The sequence below is a fragment of the Cervus canadensis genome, chromosome 2 (genome assembly GCF_019320065.1).
Source record: "Cervus canadensis isolate Bull #8, Minnesota chromosome 2, ASM1932006v1, whole genome shotgun sequence".
NCBI lineage: Eukaryota > Metazoa > Chordata > Mammalia > Artiodactyla > Cervidae > Cervus > Cervus canadensis.
The window spans coordinates 11,893,784-11,913,379 of record NC_057387.1 but is presented as its reverse complement, the minus strand read 5'-3'; the positions used below and the strand labels follow the sequence as shown (position 1 = coordinate 11,913,379).

At 42.1% G+C, this 19,596-nt stretch overlaps 1 protein-coding gene across 6 annotated transcripts in view; it reads right to left on the bottom strand.

The window, feature by feature from the left end:
- Nucleotides 1-211: 211 nt before the first annotated feature.
- FCRL5 (Fc receptor like 5) overlaps nt 212-19,596 on the bottom strand; it is a 63,403-nt gene continuing 44,018 nt past the window's right edge. For 4 of the 6 annotated variants that reach the window (XM_043452832.1, XM_043452835.1, XM_043452834.1 and 1 more), the window contains 8 exons: nt 18,747-19,025; nt 10,629-10,907; nt 10,070-10,186; nt 9,358-9,385; nt 7,928-8,010; nt 7,656-7,724; nt 1,730-1,761; nt 212-1,651 (listed from right to left, as the gene is read on the bottom strand). In XM_043452832.1, the coding sequence (XP_043308767.1) occupies nt 1,562-1,651; nt 1,730-1,761; nt 7,656-7,724; nt 7,928-8,010; nt 9,358-9,385; nt 10,070-10,186; nt 10,629-10,907; nt 18,747-19,025 (977 nt within the window). In that variant the 3' untranslated portion in view covers nt 212-1,561. The remainder of the gene's footprint in view (nt 1,652-1,729; nt 1,762-7,655; nt 7,725-7,927; nt 8,011-9,357; nt 9,386-10,069; nt 10,187-10,628; nt 10,908-18,746; nt 19,026-19,596) is intronic. The other 2 variants (XM_043452833.1, XM_043452836.1) reach the window with 2 other exon arrangements.

The window sequence follows — 19,596 nt, the reverse complement described above, 5'->3', positions numbered from 1 at the left end:
AATTGTGGGAAGCCTGGAGGGAAGTGGGCAGCACTGGGCGGAGAAAGATCATAAACTCCTTGAGAAGAGTTTTATTTTAGGCAATGGGACTTGGAAATGATTCCCTCTGTACAATCCACTGGAGGGTGGAGGTCAAGATAAGGTGTGATGGGCATCATAAAAATGGAACAAAACATCCCATGGCTCAGAAGTGAGACAGATCAACTTTGAATGGAGAAAACTAAGGGGTGTATTTATTCACAGTGTATTCAATCCCTTTATGGGAAAAATATGAGGCCCAAGGTGAGGAAACAAAGATAGTGACAGTTACTTTTTCCTGGACCCAGGGTGACTGATGCATCCCAGCGTGTAGAAGAGAAGTTCTTTTAGTAATAACAGCTGATGGTGTTCTGGTGGAAGAACAGTGCAGGAATCATGTGAGCTGTATCAGTGGCCCCCATGGAGTTGGGCAATAGACAGACAGAGCCCTCACTGCTTCTCCATGAACCTCTGCCAAAACCTACAGGGTCTGGGTACTTGGTAGGCTCCCGGGATTAGTAGACTCGTAGGATCAGTAAGCATCAACATTACATGGGAGCTTGTTATAGATACAGGGTCTTAGCCTCCACCCAGGCCCACTGAATAATAATCTGTGAATATGAATAAGAATCTGTAAATGTGAATAAGAATCTGTGAAAAAAAAAAAAAGAATCTGTGAATATGCGATCCCCAGGTGACCCATAAGCACTTTGAAGTTTGAGAAGCCTTCTTGCTTTCTGAACAGATTTCTCCTCACCCAAACTCCTTCTCTGAATTTATTTCCTATTTCTTGGATTTCCTAGGAAGCACACTGTATCAGATGCCAGTTTGAGGGTAAGAATACATCATAATGATCCATAATATCTTCCTCATTTGCTCATTCATTCATTCAAATATTTCTATGAATATCCATTCATTCCTATATTTCAATGTGTATCCTATCTGCATCTCTGGTCCTCCTGGCCATGACTGTGCCGGGTTCCTTCTGGCAGGATGGGAAGGATCGAGGTCCTAGTGTGCGAAATCCACTTACTTGGACAGGTAGATATTGTTACATGTGCAGGAGAGAAGTTATCCTGGTGCCAGATGCTGAGCTTAGAGTTTCAGACAGACAGGTGAGTATGGAATGCAGTCCCACCATGGAGAGGTCTATAACAAACCCAGTGTACACATCTCCATGGGTGTGTGCTATCCCATTTGGCAGAGCCCACCATAGCCATACCAGACTGATGGCAACTGAGAAAAGCATTGACTGAGGGCAGGTTGTATTCATGGCAGAGCTCAGGTGTCGTCCTCATGGAGGAGTAGTGGGGATATGTGTGAAGCTCAAGCACAATAAGGAAGCCAGGCAACATCATGGGCCCTGGGTTGGGAACAATATGCTGCTTGGGATGCGTGGCAAGGCTGTCAATTTGGAAGTAGACAGGAGTCCCTTGGGGCCCCGTGTTTTGTTCAGACGAAGGTGTGGGCACTTGGGGCCCTGGCTGCTGGGTGTGGCCTGGGGTGGCTTAAATCTTCCCACACAATCTGGAGTTGTGTGGACTCATCTGTGAGGAGTGAATGGATCCAAGAACTGGGGCTTAGAGGCTGCGGTGGAAGCGCCCTTCACCTGGGCGTAGATGACACAGGAATCCTGGGGGAAAGAGCACACAGGTGAGGGCAGGAGACCAGTGGGCCTGAGACGGGAGGGTGCACAGGTCCTGGGACTCACCGTGTTCTTGAAAAGCTCTGGTTCAGAGGCCGCTGTGGAAAGAAGGGAAGCATTCAACTGTGAACTCAATTCTCCACTTGTACCCAAGCCATCAGCCCAGCCACAGCCTTCTCCATGGGGCCTGCACAGCCACTGAACCTTTACTAAGACTCTCAGCCTCACAGCTTCCACCAGCTCTCTCCGCAGCATCGCTACACTCTTTGTTCCCCATGAGGAGCTCCCCCAGGGGCTCTCAAAAGGAAGAATTCTACTTTTATCTTGCTTATGCTTTGATCATAGATTAATAATAGATGTTATGAAGAGGGTCTGCCCATGTGGTTCAGTGGTAAAGAAGCCACCTGCAAACGTAGATTTGGGTTCTATCCCTGGATCAGGAAGATCCCCTGGAGGAGGAAATGGCGACCCACTCCAGTATTCTTGCCATGAGAACCCCATGGACAGAGAAGCCAGGTGGGTTACAGACCATGGAATCACTAAGAGTCAGACATGACTGAGCATGCACGCATGTTATGGAGAAGCAGCTGGCTTGGAGCAGATTCCAGATCCAGACCACCTAAACTGACCTCCAGTACCACCTCTGCAGCCTTGGACAAGTCACTCAGTATCTCCCACTTTAGTTGTCTCATCTGCATGATGGGAATAATAATATCTATCTATAGGGTTGTGTGTGTGTGTGATTTCTAATATCTGTTATACATTGAGCAATCCAGTGTGACGGTCCAATTCTGAAGGCTATTAACAAACAAACTATAAATATGTATGTATATATTTAGGGCATATACATTTTAACATTTATTTATAGTACTCAGAACTGTACCAGGCACAGAAGAACTGCTCAACACATGTTGATATAATACTAGAAGCTGCTATTATTATTACTATATTTTCTTAAAGGTGGAAAGAAATATGGCATTCATCAAGCAGGACTTTGTCTTTTAGCTTGGAGTGAATTCTAAGGCTCCCTGGAACTGTCCTGAGAAGCAGAGCTTGGCCCAACACTTGAATTCTGGAGACAAACTGTTCTGTGACTTCAGGCTGGTCATTTAAGGTCTCTGCCTCCATTCCCTCATCTGCGAAGTGGGGATAATAGAAATACTTTCATCAAAGGGGATTATAAGTGTGAATGAATTCATTCATGTTAGAGGTCAAGAGGCCACTGAACCAAGAGAAGAACAAAATACAGTTCATTTGTCATTTGATTTTATATAACAGGGATTGAAAAAAAGGGGTGGGGGGGTGGGGAAGCAGCATAGCTAAAATCATGTGGCAGATTTTTTCAGAATAGAATTAGAATAGCCCCAAAGGTTGTTCTTTCTTTTGCCTGCAGGAAGAAGCCAGGCTGGGATTGTTCACTGCAGACCGTCTACCAGGAGGGAGAAATAATGACGCAGCCAGACAACCATCATAGACTCATCATAAAAGGTGCTCAGATTCTGTTGCTGCTATAGCATCTCTACATCTGCTTCCTCATCTGGTCCTCACAATAACCCTCTGAGAGAGTGTGGTTAGCTGAATAATGTTTCCCACAAAGATGTCCATGTCCTGACCCCTAGAACCTGTGAATGTATGACCCTAGATGGAGAAAGGGATTTTTGAAGATGTGATTAAGATTAAGGACCTTGAAATGGAGGGATTTTCCTAGATTATCCAGGTGGGATTTTAAGGAGAACTTTAAAACCTGAGAACCTTTCCTAGCTGTGATCAGAGGGAGCACTGACTATGGAAGGAATGGTTAGAGAGATGCCACATTGCTAGCTTTAAAGACAGAGGGATGGAACCATGAGCCATGGAAAGGGGTATCCTTTAGAAGCTGGAAAAGGCAAGGAAATATATTCTTCCCTGGAGGTTCCCGAAAGGAACTCTTTGGACACTTATTTTAGCCCAGTAAGACCTGAGTTAGGTGTCTGATTTACAGCACATTAAGATAATTAACTAGTATTGTTTAAGCCATCCAAGGAGTGGTGGCTGCGTGGTTGCAGCGGGCCGAGAGGAGCTACTCCATGTTCAAGGTCAGGAGGGATGGCGGTGAGGAGATACCCCTCGTCCAAGATAAGGAGCAACAGCTGTGCTTCTCTGGAGCCGCCGTGAAGAGATACCCCATGTCCAAGGTAAGAGAAACCCAAGTAAAAGGGTAGGTGTTGTGAGAGGGCATCAGAGGGCAGACACACTAAAACCATAATCACAGAAAACTAGCCAATCTGATTGCACGGACCACAGCCTTGTCTAACTCAATGAAACTAAGCCATGCCATGTGGGGCCACCCAAGACAGACGGGTCATGGTGGAGAGGTGTGACAGAATGTGGTCCACTGGAAAAGGGAATGGCAAACCACTTCTGAATTCTTGCCTTGAGAACCCCATGAACAGTATGAAAAGGCAAAATGATAGAATACTGAAAGAGGAACTCCCCAAGTCTGTAGGTGCCCAATATGCTACTGGAGATCAGTGGAGAAGTAACTCCAGAAAGAATGAAGGGATGGAGCCAAAGCAAAAACAATACCCAGTTGTGGATGGGACTGGTGATAGAAGCAAGGTCCTATGCTGTAAAGAGCAATATTGCATAGGAACCTAGAATGTTAGGTCTATGAATCAAAGCAAATCGGAAGTGGTCAAACAGGAGATAGCAAGAGTGAATGTCGACATTCTAGGAATCAGCGAACTAAAACAGACTGGAATGGGAGAATTTAACTCAGATGACCGTTATATCTCCTACTGTGGGCAGGAATCCCTTAGAAGAAATGGAGTAGTCATCATGGTCAACAAAAGAGTCCAAAATGCAGTACTTGGATGCAATCTCAAAAATGACAGAATGATCTCTGTTCCTTTCCAAGGCAAACCATTCAATATCATGGTAATCTAAGGCTATGCCCCAGCCAGTAATGCTGAAGAAGCTGAAGTTGAATGGTTCTATGAAGACCTACAAGAGCTTTTAGAACTAACACCCAAAAAGGATGTCCTTTTCATTATAGGGGACTGGAATGCAAAAGTTCAGTACAGTTCAGTTGCTCAGTCGTGTCCTACTCTGCGATCCCATGAATCGCAGCATGCCAGGCCTCCCTGTCCATCACAAACTCACGGAGTTTACTCAAACACATGTCCATCAAGTCTGTGATGCCATCCAGCCATCTCATCCTCTGTCGTCCCCTTCTCCTCCTGCCAAATAGGAAGTCAAGAAACACCTGGAGTAACAGGTAAATTTGGCCTTGGATTATGGAATGAAGCAGGGCAAAGGCTAATAGAGTTCTGCCAAGAGAATGTATTCGTAATAGCAAACACCCTCTTCCAACAACACAAGAGAAGACTCTACACATGGACATCACCAGATGGTCAACATCAAAATCAGATTGATTATATTCTTTGCAGCTAAAGATGGAGAAGTTTTACACAGTCAGTAAAAACAAGATCAGGAGCTGACTATGGCTCAGAACATGAACTCCTTATTGCCAAATTCAGAATTAATTGAAGAAAGTAGGGAAAACCACTAGACCATTCAGGTACGACCTAAATAAAATCCCTTATGACTATACAGTGGAAGTGAGAAATAGATTTAAGGGACTAGATCTGATAGAGTGCCTGATGAACTATGGACAGAGGTTCATGACATTGTACAGGAGACAGGGATCAAGACCATCCCCGTGGAAAAGAAATGCAAAAAAGCAAAACGGCTATCTGAGGAGGGCTTACAAATAGCTGTGAAAAGAAGAGAAGTGAAAAGCAAAGGAGAAAAGGAAAGATATTCCCATTTGAATGCAGAGTTCCAAAGAATAGCAAGGACAGAAAAAAAAAAAAAAAAAGCTTTTCTCAGTGATAAATGTAAAGAAATAGAGGAAAACAACAGAATGGGAAAGATTAGAGATCTCTTCAAGAAAATTAGAGATACCAAGGGAACATTTCATGCAAAGATGGGTTTGATAAAGGGCAGAAATGGTATGGACCTAACAACAGAAGCAGAAGATATTAAGAAGAGGTGGCAAGAATACACAGAAGAACTGTACAAAAAAGACCTTCATGACCCAGATAATCATGATGGTGTGATCACTCACCTAGAGCCAGACATCCTGGAATGTGAAGTCAAGTGGGCCTTGGAAAGCATCACCACGAACAAATCTAGTGGAGGTGATGGAATTCCAGTTGAGCTATTTCAAATCCTGAAAGATGATGCTGTGGAAGTGCTGCACTCAACATGCCAGCAAATTTGGAAAATTCAGCAGTGGCCACGGGACTGGAAAATGTCACCTTTCATTCCAATCCCAGAGAAAGGCAATCCCAAAGAATGCTCAAACTATTGCACAATTGCACTCACATCACATGCTAGTAAAGTAATGCTCAAAATTCTCCAAGCCAGGCTTCAACAATACATGAACCATGAACTTCCAGATGTTCAAGCTGGTTTTAGAAAAGGCAGAGGAGCCAGAGATCAAATTGCCAACATCTGCTGGATCATTGAAAAAGCAAGAGAATTCCAGAAAAACATCTATTTCTGCTTTATTGACTATGCCAAAGCCTTCGACTGTGTGGATCACAATAAACTGTGGAAAATTCTGAAAGAGATGGGAATGCCAGACCACCTGACCTGCCTCTTGAGAAACCTGTATGCAGCTCAGGGAGCAACAGTTAGAACTGGATGTGGAACAACAGACCGGTTCCAAATAAGAAAAGGAGTACGTCAAGGCTATATATTGTCACCTTGCTTATTTAACTTCTATGCGGCGTACATCATGAGAAATGCTGGGCTGGAAGAAGCACAAGCTGGAATCAAAATTGCTGGGAGAAATATCAGTAACCTCAGATATGCAGATGACACCACCATTATGGCAGAAAGTGAAGAGGAACTAAAAAGCCTCTTGATAAAAGCAAAAGAGGAGAGTGAAAAAGTTGGCGTAAAGCTCAACATTCAGAAAACTAAGATCATGGCATCCGGTCCTATCACTTCATGGCAAATAGATGGGGAAACAGTGGAAACAGTGGCTGACTTTATTTTGGGGGACTCCAAAATCACTGCAGACGGTAATTGCAGCCATGAAATTAAAAGACGTTTACTCCTTGGAAGAAAAGTTATGACCCACCTAGATAGCATATTAAAATGCAGAGACATTATTTTGCCAACAAAGGTCTGTCTATTCACGGCTATGGTTTTTTCAGTGGTCATGTATGGATATGAGAGTTGGACTGTGAAGAAAGCGAGCACTGAAGAATTGATGCTTTTGAACTGTGAGAAGACTCTTGAGAGTCTTTTGGACTGCAATGAGATCTAACCAGCCCATCCTAAAGGAGATCAGTCCTGGGTGTTCATTGGAAGGACTGATGCTGAAGCTGAAATTTCAATACTTTGGCCACCTGATGCAAAGAGTTGACCATTGGAAAAAGACCCTGATGTTGGGAGGGATTGGGGGCAGGAGGAGAAGGGGGACGACAGAGGATGAGATGGTTGGATGGCATCACTGACTCAATGGACATGAGTTTGAGTAATCTCTAGGAGTTGGTGATGGACAGGGAGGCCTGGCATGCTGCAATTCATGGGGTTGCAAAGAGTCAGACATGACTGAGCGATTGAACTGAACTGAACTGATTGTTTAAGCCCTTGTGGTTGTTGGCCACAGCAGCAGTAAAAAATAGATACAGGCATTGAAGACAGTCCTGTCTCATTTCACAGACAGGACATGGAAACTCTGAGGAATTAAGTGACTGCCCAGGGCAGTGGCTTCATTACTCAGATGATGCTGAGGCCATCCATAGAGAATGGAGAAAGCAGTTCTGCACAATAAGCTTGGGTTAATCACAGGAATATAGGTGGGCATAACTCAAGAAGTCCAGTGACCCAGCGCAAGGGGCATCTCTATGTCTGGTTAGCCCAGACCTACTGAAGGGGTGGAGACTGAGTCACACAGAGCAATCAATCACCAAAATCAAGGGTCCTTGGGTCTTACCTGTGACTTTGTTCTCCTTTTTCACACTCCAGACTTCCGAGTACACCACTTCTCCTCTGTTAGGATTTACTTGGAGAGAAGTTGACACTTGAGAGGACTCTAAGATTCATGCCCCCTTGTCTTGCTACTTCTTTGTCCCCCAGTCATAGCTTATTCTCTAGAGGGAGCAGAGCCCTCTGAGCATCTGCACTGCCCCTTCCTCATTTCCTGTCCCACCCCTTCCCAGACCAACCCTGGAGTCCCTGCCCAAATGGAGGGTCCTCAGTCCTCACCATTGCTGTATACTGGTTGCAGTTCTATCCAGCCTGGTACATTGTGGTAGGTGGACTCTTGGGGATCTGGGGCTGAAGGATTCCTATGAGATAGAAACATTGATGTTTCCCAGAAATCCTGAAAAAAGTAGTTCTAAGGATCATTCCCTGTTAGCAAGTCTTTATCACAGGATAGTTGCCAAGCCTGAAAACATAGATGAGTGTATAACAAACAGTCTATTGTTAGGGACTATTAAATTATAAATCATAATATTAATCCAGACTTTATGGTATGTATCTGGTATGTACCAAGCACTGTGCTAGTACCTATAGCAATATTAAATTGATTCTGTTTTTTTCTCTATTTTATAGATGGGAAAAATTGAGGTTCTAACAGATGACTTGCTGAAGACTATGTAACTAGAAAAGGAAAGAACCAAGATTCAAACCTGGCTCCAAAGTCTATACTTTCAGAAAGATTGGTACCTCAGAGAAACCCATAATTAGAAAGGCTCAGAGGAACTCAGGGTGGTTTGGATGTTGCTACCATGAGCTTGCCCAGGAATAGTTGTGGTGTGGGTCCTAAAGTCAACCTTGGGAATTCAAGGTGGCAGCCCCTTCACAGGCCCCACCCCCTGTTAGCAGAGAGGTGTCTCTGGATGGCCAAGTTGTGTGACTTCATCTTCTTGGCTGTCATCACAACAGATATTGGTTAGGCTGGGCTGGCCATGACCTAATCAGAACTTTCCAGGCTTACTAACCTTAGAGCATGTTAGGAAATGGATGGATTCTGTGGTCATGGTGATCACTCATACAAACTAGGCAACAGTGGGCCAAGGATGTAAGTTTATAAATAAAAAGCAATTACTTGCTGAAAGAAAAAAAAAATATGGAGAAGGAAATGACAGTATCCTTGCCTGGAGAAGTCCATGGACAGAGGAGTCTGGAGGGTTACAGTCCATGGGGTTGCAAAGAGTCAGACGCGACTGAGCATGCAGGCATGAAAGAAAAAAAAAAAAAAGGTCTGTTTAGCTAAATTGGTGGGTGAGAAAGTCCGGGGAATTGCCTTTAGATAACCCAAGGGAGGTGGCAACATGGAATTAACATAACCCATCTCAGTGACATGAAGCAGTGACTGTGCTCTCAGCAGTGAAAGTAAAAGTGTTAGTCCCTCAGTCGTGTCCCACTCTTTAAGACCCCATGGACTGTAGCATGTCAGGCTCCTCTGTCCTTGAAATTCTCCAGGCAAGAATACTGGAGAGGGTAGCTATTTCCTTCTCCAGGGGTTCTTCCCAATCCAGAGATAAAATCCAGGTCTCCCACATTGAGAGCAGATTCTTTACCATCTGAGCCACCAGGGAATCCCTGTTCTTAGCAGTAGCCAGATTCAATTTCATTTTTATACCCAGTGGGCATTTCATTAACCATATGGGAATACAGTCAGGCCTTACCTGGAGGAATCAAATGTAGGCTTCCTTCCTGAAAGAAAAGCAGAGAAGCATTGAGTCCAGGAAAAGGAAGACTTCACAAGTCTTCCTATCAGCAGAGCTCATAGGAGGCTCATCTAGAACCTGCCAGGAGTCACTGTCCCTAAAATGTGAACCCTGCTTTGTTATTTGCAATGGAGGTGGCAGATTGGGCAAAAACTACTGATCCTGGCTTCCAGAAATTTATAGTTATAATGCAAAACGGTAGCCCACAATCCATAATTGTTTAACCTGGAGTTTGTGAAGAAAAACGGTCAATAACTGGATGTGGGAAAAGAGACTTATCTACTATGAAAGTACCATACATTTATAAAATTAATAAGTTATCAAAATTTCATTTGATTTCTGTTCTTGCTCCTACTTCTCAGAGTTTTTCTTCTTCTATCCCTGTCCCCTGGGAGTCTTTCAAGGGTAGAGAGGGAGATACACTGCAATTTGTCGCGTTGGATAAAATACATCTTGTAAAAGTAACTTCCACCCAAAAGGGCTGTTCTGGCAACTTGGCATTTGAAGAAGACAAATTCTGGAGGATCTAGAGGGGAAGGTAGGAGCTGCTGAATTGTGCAGAAAGGAGCTGTTGAGAGCTTGGGGGTGGTTCCAAAGGTAGCATGAGCCTAAAGGAGCAGAGATGGGAAGGACAGGGACTCAAGCGAAGGTTAGCCAGGGAGTCACCCACCTGCTTTTCTCAGGAGCCAGCAGTAGAACAGCACTGCCACGGCAGCAATGGCCATCATGCTGAGCAGCCCCCCGGTGACACTGGTGGCAATAAGGCTGCTTTTGCTCCCTGTCAGCCCTGAGGGGGAGACCCCAGGCATGAGCCAGAGGGAGAGGCTTGTGGTCTTGAACTGCCTGACCCCTGAAGCTGATGCCTGGGAGAGAGGATGAACCAAGGGGAGCAGGACTCTTGAGATTAAGTAGGTATAGATGTGGCACAGGAAATGGCTCTTCTCTTTGTGGGGAAGATTATATCTGTGGCTGATGCGAGGGTTGGGGGTCAGGATGGATGATACTAACTGATGAGCATTAAATTCAATGGTCCTCTTTGGCTCTCCTTTCCCATCCAAATTACATGCTCTCAGAAACACTTCTGAAAATAACAACTTGGAATGCTTCCAGCTTTGTGTACCTGTTCTTGAGAGGCACCACCCTGGTCAAGTATTGAGCGGGCACACAGAGCATCCTTGGAGAACATTTTTTGTCCTCCATGCCCTGTAGCCTGGGCATGGAAAACTTACCCATGACAGAAAGTGTCACTGCCTCACTGTGCTGGGGACCCAGGCCATTGTCAGCCTTACAGGAGTAGGTCCCAGAATGATCTGCAGTCAGCAACAGGTTTAAGGACACTCCTTGTCCAGAGTGAGACGTGCTGGTCTCCAGGGTGACATTATTGTGATAAAACCAGTACAGGATCTGGGGAGAGCCTCTCTGGGCCTCACAGCGAAGTTCTAATACATCTCCCACCACAACCTGGGTCCTGGCGGTCCTGAGGGTGAGGACAGGGCGAGACACTGGAACTGGGGGAAAACAAAAAGTCAATAGAAGGCCCTATCACCATCATATTTATAAATGAACAAAAAATAATGTAAACAAATAATAACAGTCAGTTCTCAACCTAGGAAAATGGGTTGAAAACATGTATGACAGACAAAGCTAATGACCTGAATCCACAAACAGCTTTCAATGCACAAAAATATCCAACAGGAAAGTGTGAAAAGGCAATGAGCCACTAGAAACTTCAAATAGCCAATAAATATATAAAAATATTATCTTCCTCATTACTGATTAACTGTTTACAAACAAAATACTCATCAGATTGGAAAAGATTAATAAAAGCACAGATAATTATGATGGAATTGTGGATTAACAGGCACCTTGATAGGCTCTTGATGGGAACGCATATTTGAGACACTTTCTTGAATGGAGATTTGGCAGTATTGACCAAATTGAAAATGCACTTAAATTTTGACCCAGCAAATCTACTTATAAGACTATTTTCTTTAGGGCTACTAACATGACTAACATGGGAGAACAAGATGGCAGACATGGAGTACATCTCTCTCCACGGATACATCAGAAATACACCTTCAGACACAGAAGTGCACGGAGAACACCAGCTGAGAGAGGACAGGAATACCTGACCGGCAGAAAAGAATATGTAGAACCACACAAAATTCGGTAGGATGAAGGAACTGGGGGTGGGGGTGGGGGGACGACAGGAGTGTTAGTAGGACTGGACCTGCCCTCTTAGATGGGAGAACTGAAATAGGGGTCCAATCCCCACACTGGGGCAATGTCTTAGTCAGAGGAGAAACATTTAAGACTGAGAAGGAAACAGCTGATCTGTGCCAGCCTAAATAGAATGAGAATCAGACAGTCCTTGCCACAGCCATATATACCCTAAACAGGGACACAGGTCCCCTGGAAGGCACAGTAGCTGGGAGCTGAAGTGTAGGGATTGTGGAGCAATACCAGGGCAAGGGCTGCTGTTGACTGTGCAGAAACGGATCGAGGGGATATGAGGGAGGAGATTGTGGTGGGAAATGCCTGTGGAGGAAAGCCAGGCAGCCATGGAATCAAGGCTATACTGCTGAGTCACACTTAGGGGGTGGAGTCATCACCATACCCTTTCTCTTCCTACATGCCAGCATAAACAATAGAGAGGCTGGCCCATCAAATGCCTGAGGAACTGAACTACAGAGTAGGACCCCAACCAGGGTGCCCCTTTAAGGGCCTGATGCACTGATCTACAGAGTAGGAACCCAGTCAAGGGGGGCCCTCTATGTGTCAGACACACCAAACAACAGAGAAGGACCCCAGGCAAGGAAGCCCTCTAAGTGCCTGAACAGGCAGAGCTATGGAGAAAGACCAGTCAAAGAGGCCTTCTGATAGACAGCTACAATAAGCCTGAAAACAGACTCTGATAGGGCCATAACTCCTGTGGTGGAGGCAGTCCATGTCCTCTACACACTTGGTGCTGCCAGGATCCCAGGACAAGCAGCTGAGCAAACCTCCCTGGGGCAGAGCTGCCATAGGCAAAAAAAAAAAAAAAAAAAAAAAAATCTTGCATCTATGCACACAGGGTTGCTTCAGTCATGTCCAACTCTTCTCTGTCAGGGGGTTCTCCGGCAAGAATACTGGAACGTATTGGCCAATACTTGTTGCCATACCCTTCTAGAGCACTGTATTTCCTGATGCCTTAGTTGCCAACTCCCCTGAGTACCTGGTGCTGCCAGAACCCCTGCGACCCAAGCAGCTGCACCACCTCCACCCCTAGCCCACACTGGGGCAGGCCCAAGTCCTCGAGAGCAACCTCAGGAACAAACTCCAGTGGACGACCCACATCAGAAGTGGAAATAAAGCCACAATTGAAACCCAGGCGCAGTGTGGCTAAGGAAGAAGACCCAAAACCTTCCCACCAGCTGTACAAGCTGCAGATTATATCCGCATGATCAACTAGGCAGACTCTGTGTCTATGGAATATATAAAAGGACATTGAGAGCTCCCATAAAAGAAAATGCACTAGTTCTGATAGGTGTGGACATTGGAGGCAAGAACACACAGGAGTAGGACCAGATTACAATCCAAGCTGCCCCCAGAGCAGGTCCAGAGACCAGCACAGTGTTGGAGGGCATCCTAGGGAGGTGAGAAGAAAAAGTTCTACAAAACCAACCCCAAACAATTAAGAAAATGGCGATAGGAACATATATATCAATAATTACTTTAAATGTAAATGGATTAAATGCTCTAACCAAAAGACACAGACTGGCTGAATGGATACAAAAACAAGACCCATATATATACTGTCTACAAGAAACCCACTTCAGACCTAAAGACACTTACACACTGAAAGTGAGAAGATGGAGAAATATATTCCATGCAAATGGGAAGCAAAAGAAAACTTGAGTAGCAATCCTCATATCAGACAACATAGACCTTAAGTCAAAGCAGATTACAAGAGATAAGGAAGGGCACTACTTAATGATCAAGGGATCAATCCAAGAGGAAGAGATAACAATTGTAAATATATGTGCACCCAATATAGGAGCACCTTGATACATAAGACAAACACTAATATATATAAAAGGAGAAACTGACAGTAACACAATAATACTAGGAGACTTAAACACGCCACTCACACCAATGGACAGGTCATCAAAACAGAAAATTAATAAGGAAACACAAGTCTTAAATGATACATTAGATGATATTGGTCTCATTGATATCTTCAACACATTCTGTCCAAATGCAGAAGAGTACACCTTCTTCTCAAGTGCACATGGAACATTCTCCAGAATAGACCACATCCTGGGTCACAAATCAAACTTCAGTAAATTTAAGAAAATTGAAATCATATCAAGTATCTTCTCTGACCACAACACTATGAGACTAGATCTCAATTACAAGAAAAAAAAAACTGTAAAAAACACAAACACATGGAGATTAAACAATACATTTCTAAATAACCAACAAGTCATTGAAGAAATCAAAAGGGAAGTCAAAAAATTTCTAGAAATAAATAACAATGAAAACATGAAAACTCAAAACCTATGGGGTACAGCAAAAGCTGTTCTGAGAGGGAAGTTTATAGCAATACAATCCTACCTCAAGAAACAAGAAAAACATCTAATAGACAACCTAACTTAACACCTAAAACAGCTGCAAAATGAAGAACAAAGAAACCCCAAAATTAGTAGAAGGAAAGAAATCGTAAATATCTGAGCAGAAATAAATGAAAAATAAATGAAAGAAACAGTAATAAAGATTAATAAAACTAAAAGGTGGTTCTTTGAGAAGATAAACAAAATTGACAAATCTTTAGCCAGACTCATCAAGAAAGAAGAGAGAAGAATCAAATCAACAAAATTAGAAATGAAAAAGTAGAGGTTACAACAGAGAATGCAGAGGATTATAATACATTATAATATAATTATATTATATTATATTATATATATTATAATATATAAATATATTATATACTGTTATAATATAATATGATAATTATAATAGTTTAATATTATTAAATACAAAGGATTATAAGAGACAATTACAAACAACCATATGGCAATACAATGTATAACTTGGAAAAAATGGACAGATTCTTAGAAAAGTTCAATCTTCCAAGACTGATCCAGGAAAAAAATAGAAATTACGAACAACCCAATTACAAGTACTGAAATTAAAGCTGTGATCAAAAATCTCCCAAAAGCCCAGGACCAGATGGCTTCACAGGAGAATTCTATCAAACATTTAGAGAAGAGCTAATGCCTATCCTTCTAAAATTCTTTCAAAATCTTGCAGAGGAAGGAACACTTCCAAGCTCATTCTATGAGGCCACCATCACCCTGATACCAAAACCAGAAAAAGACAACACAAAAAAAGAAAACTACAGGCCAATATCACTGATGAACATAGATTTCAAACTCAACAAAATTTTAGCAAACAGAATTCAGGAACACATCACAAAGCTCATACACCATGATTAAGTTAGGTTTATTCCAGGGATGCAAGGATTCTTCAATATATGGAAATCAATCAAGGTGATACACCATATTAACAAATTGAAAAAAACCATATGATAATCTCAGTAGATGCAGAAAAAGTCTTTGACAAAATTCAGCACCCATTTATGATTAAAATTCTTCAAAAAATGGGCATAGCAAAAACCTACCTCAGTAAGAGTCATATATGATAAGCCTACAGCAAACATTACTCTCAATGGTGAAAAACTGAAAACATTCGCCCTATATAGGAACAAGACAAGTATATCAGGAACAAGACAAGAGTGTTCACTTTCACCACTATTATTCAACATAGTTCTGGAAGTCCTAGCTACAGCAATCAGAGAAGAAAAAGAAATGAAAGGAATCTAGATCAGAAAAGAAGAAGTAAAGCTCTCACTGTTTGCAGATGACATGATATCATACATAGAAAACCCTAAAGATAATATCAGAAAATTACTAGAGCTAATCAGTAAATTTAGCAAAGTTTCAAGGTACAAAATCAATACATAGAAATCACTTATGTTTCTATACACTAACAATGAAAAATCAGAAACAGAAATTAAGGAATCAATGCCATTCAGCACTGCAACAAGAAGAATTAAATATCTAGGGATAAACTTACCTAAGGAGACAAAAGAACTGTACACAGAAAATTATAAGACATTAATGAAAGAAATCAAATATGGATAAATAGATGGAGAGATATTCCATGTACCTGGGTAGGAAGAATCAATATTGTGAAAATGACTATTCTACCAAATGCAATCTACAGATTCAATGAGATCCCTATTAAATTACCAATGGCATTTTTCACAGAACTAGAACAAAAAATTTCACACTTCATATGGAAACACAAAAGACCCCGAATAGTCAAAGCAGTCTTGAGAAATAAGAATGGAGCTGGTGGAATCAAGCTTCCTGAGTTCAGATTATACTACAAAGCTACAGTCATCAAGATAATATGATACTGGCACACAAAAAATATATAGGCCAATGGAACAAGATAGAAAGCCTAGAAATAAACTCATGCACCTATGGGTACCTTTTTGACAAAGGAGGCAAGAATATACAATGGGGCGATGACAGCCTCTTCAATAAATGGTGCTGGGAAAACTGGACAGCTACATGTGAAAGAATGAAATGAGAACACTTCCTAACACCATACACAAAGATAAACTCAAAGTGGGTTACAGACATAATGTAAGACCAGAAACTACAAAACTCTTAGAGAAAAACATAGGCAGAGGACTCGGTGACATAAATCAAAGCAAGGTCCCACCTCCTAGAATAATGGAAATAAAAATACAAGTAAACAAGTGGGACCTGATTAAACTTAAAAGCTTTTGCACAGCAAAGGAAACTCTAAGCAAGGTGAAAAGACAACCTTCAGAATAGGAGAAAATAATGGCAAATGAAACAACTGACAAAGGATTAATTTCCAAAATATACAAGCAGCTCATACAACTCAATACCAGAAGAACAACTAACCCAATTAAAAAGTGGGGAAAAGACCTAAACAGACATTTCTCCAAAGACATATAGATGGCTAACAAACACATGAAAAGATGTTCAGCATCACTCACTATTAGAGAAATGCAAATCAAAACTACAATGAGATATCATCTCACACCAGTCAGGATGACCGTCCTTCAAAAGTCTACAAACAATAAATGCTGGAGAGGCTGTGGAGAAAAGGGAATGCTCTTGCACTGTTGGTGGGAATGTAAATTGATACAGACACTATGGAAGGTGGTATAGAGACTCCCTAAAAAAACTAGGAATAAAACCACCATATGACCCAGCAATCCCACTCCTAGGCATATATTCTGAGGAAATCAAAATTGAAAAAGACATATGTATCCCATTGTTCACTGCAGCACTATTTACAATAGCTAGAACATGGAAGCAACCTAGATGTCCATCGACAGATGAATGGATAAAGAAGTTGTTATACATATACACAATGGAATATTACTCAGTATAAAAAGGAAAGCATTTGAGTCATTTCTAATGAGGTGGATGAACCTAAAACCTATTACACAGAGAGAATTAAGTCAGACAGAGAAAGATAAATATCGTATTCTAATGCATATATCCATAATCTATAAAAATGGTACTGAAGAATTTATTTACAGGGCAGCAATGGAGAAACAGACATAGAGAACAGACTTATGGACATAGGGAGAGGAGAGGAGAGGGTGAAATGAATGGAAAGAGTAACATGGAAACTTACATTACCATACATAAAATAAATAGCCAACAGGAATTTGATCTATGGTTCAGGAAACTCAAACAGGGGCTCTACATCAACCTAGAGGGGTGGGGTGGGGAGGGAGCTGGGAGGGAGGTTCAAAAGGGAGGGGATATATGTATACCTATGGCTGATTCAAACTGAGGTTTGACAGAAAATAACAAAATTCTATAAAGAAATTATCCTTCAATCAAAAAATAAATAAATTTAAAAAATGACTAACACATCATTGTAAAATAATTATACTTCAGTTTAGAAAAGGAGAGATTCCCTGGTGATGACAGTGGCTGAGAATCTGTCTGCTAGCACAGAGGATGTGGGTTTGATCCCTGGTTGGGAAAGGTTCCACATGCCATGGGGTGAGTGAGCCCGTGCACCACAACTACTGAAGCCTGTGTGCCCTAGAGCCTTTGCTCTGCAACAGGGCAGGCCACCACAATGAGAGCCCCCACACCGCAACTAGAGAGTAGCCCGTGCTTGCTGCAACTATAGCCCACGCACAGCAACAAAGACCCAGCACAGCCAAATACACATAAATAAACAAGTAATTTTACAAAAGGATTTGCAAATATATTCGCACAAATATTTCTGTTGTAGATTTTTTGCAGTTGCTAAAAACTAGAGAAAATCTAATCAACTCACTTGTAAAACATGAAAGATACCCCAAAAAAAATTTTGAGTAAAAAATGCAAGCTGCGTAACTATACATGTAGTATGATTCTACTTGTAAAATTTCTATGCCTTTATAATATATTTTAATATTTCTAGAAAAATTCACCTGCAAGACAAGTTATGTCTTGGAAGCATGTAGGTATGAAAGTGTGTGCATGCAGGTAGAAAGAGAACCTTACTTTTCATATTGTCCCTTTTGTACAATTTGATTTCTTTTTATAATAAAAGCTTATGCATTCTTTCAAATAATAAATTATTTAAAAGTCATGTTAAAGCATGAGATCTCATCAAAAGATGAGAGATGTCATAATGTAGATTTACATTAAGAGTTGGATAGGCTTGTTTTTCAACCTGGCTTTACCATTGTTAACTGTCTGTAAGCTAATTACTTCCCCTCTCTAAGCTTCAGTTTCCTCTCCTGCAAACTGAAGATAAAAAATGATCTCATTTATAACTCAGTGCTTCATCTTAAGGATTAAAGGAGATATGTGAGGCCATATCCCTGGTAGTGAAAGAAGTTCAAGAGTAGAGGTTCATCGGGAGTCAATGAAAGAAAAACCTGGCCCAACATTTTTGGAGCAGAGAAACCTATAATTAGAATTCTTTAGTTTACCTTTTGTATCATATTCATAGATCAAAATGCAGCCTATGTTCTTAAAAACCTTATTTGCATTTTTACCGAGGCTTTTTTGTTGTTGTTGTTGTTGTTTGATCACACTCAAGAAGACTTATTTAACTGCTGTTGGGAAAGTCAAGGCTCCTAAACAGTAACCACAGCAAGGACCCCAGACTTCAGTTAGAGGTTCTGTGGGCAGGAAGTACGCTGGGCTGTTACCCAGCAAGCAGTAGTCCTGGAGCTCCATTTCAGAGGCCAGGGAGAGAAGACAGACAGTCCCTGGTTGTAATGTTTGTGGGCGGGGCCAACTCACCTCTGACATTGAGTGACACTGCCTCACTACGCTGGACCCCCAAGCCATTGTCAGCTTCACAGGAGTAGTTTCCAGAATGTTCTGTGGTCAGGGAGAGGTGGAAGGATGTTCCTCCTCCAGAGAGGCTTGAGCTATTCCCCAGGGCGACATCTTCATGATAAAACTGGTACTGGATGGGGGGAGAGCCTCTCTGGGATTCACAGTGAATTTCCAGTACATCCCCCACCACAGCCTGGACCCTGGGAGTCCTGAGGGTGAGGACAGGATGAGACACTGGAACTGAGGGAAGAAAAAGGGTTAACCATCATTTCCTATTGTTTAAATGTGTTCCACCTTAGAAAAGACATTTCAAACAGAAAAATATCTTTCTCAGTTTTTAACGACCTTGTGATAGCACTAAGAACTGAGTTATAATTTCTTCAAATCTGAAGAAATAGTATCATATATATCACTATATATCATATATACCACTATATATATATAGTGTTATATAGTGTGGAATACTTAATAAGTTCAGTTCAGTCACTCAGTTATGTCCAACTCTGTGACCCTGTGGAATGGAGCACGCCAAGCTTCCCTGTCCATCACCAACTTCTGGAGCTTACTCAAACTCACATCGAGTCAGTGAGGCCATCCAACCATCTCATCCTCTGTCATCCCCTTCTCCTCCTGCCTTCAATCTTGCCCAGCATCAAGGTCTTTTCCAAGAGTCAGTTATTCATATCAGGTGGCCAAGGTACTGGAGTTTCAGCCTCAGCATCAGTCCTTCCAATGAGTATTTAGGACTGATTTCCTTTAGAGTGGACTGGTTGGATCTCCTGAAGTCCAAGGGATTCTCAAGAATCTTCTC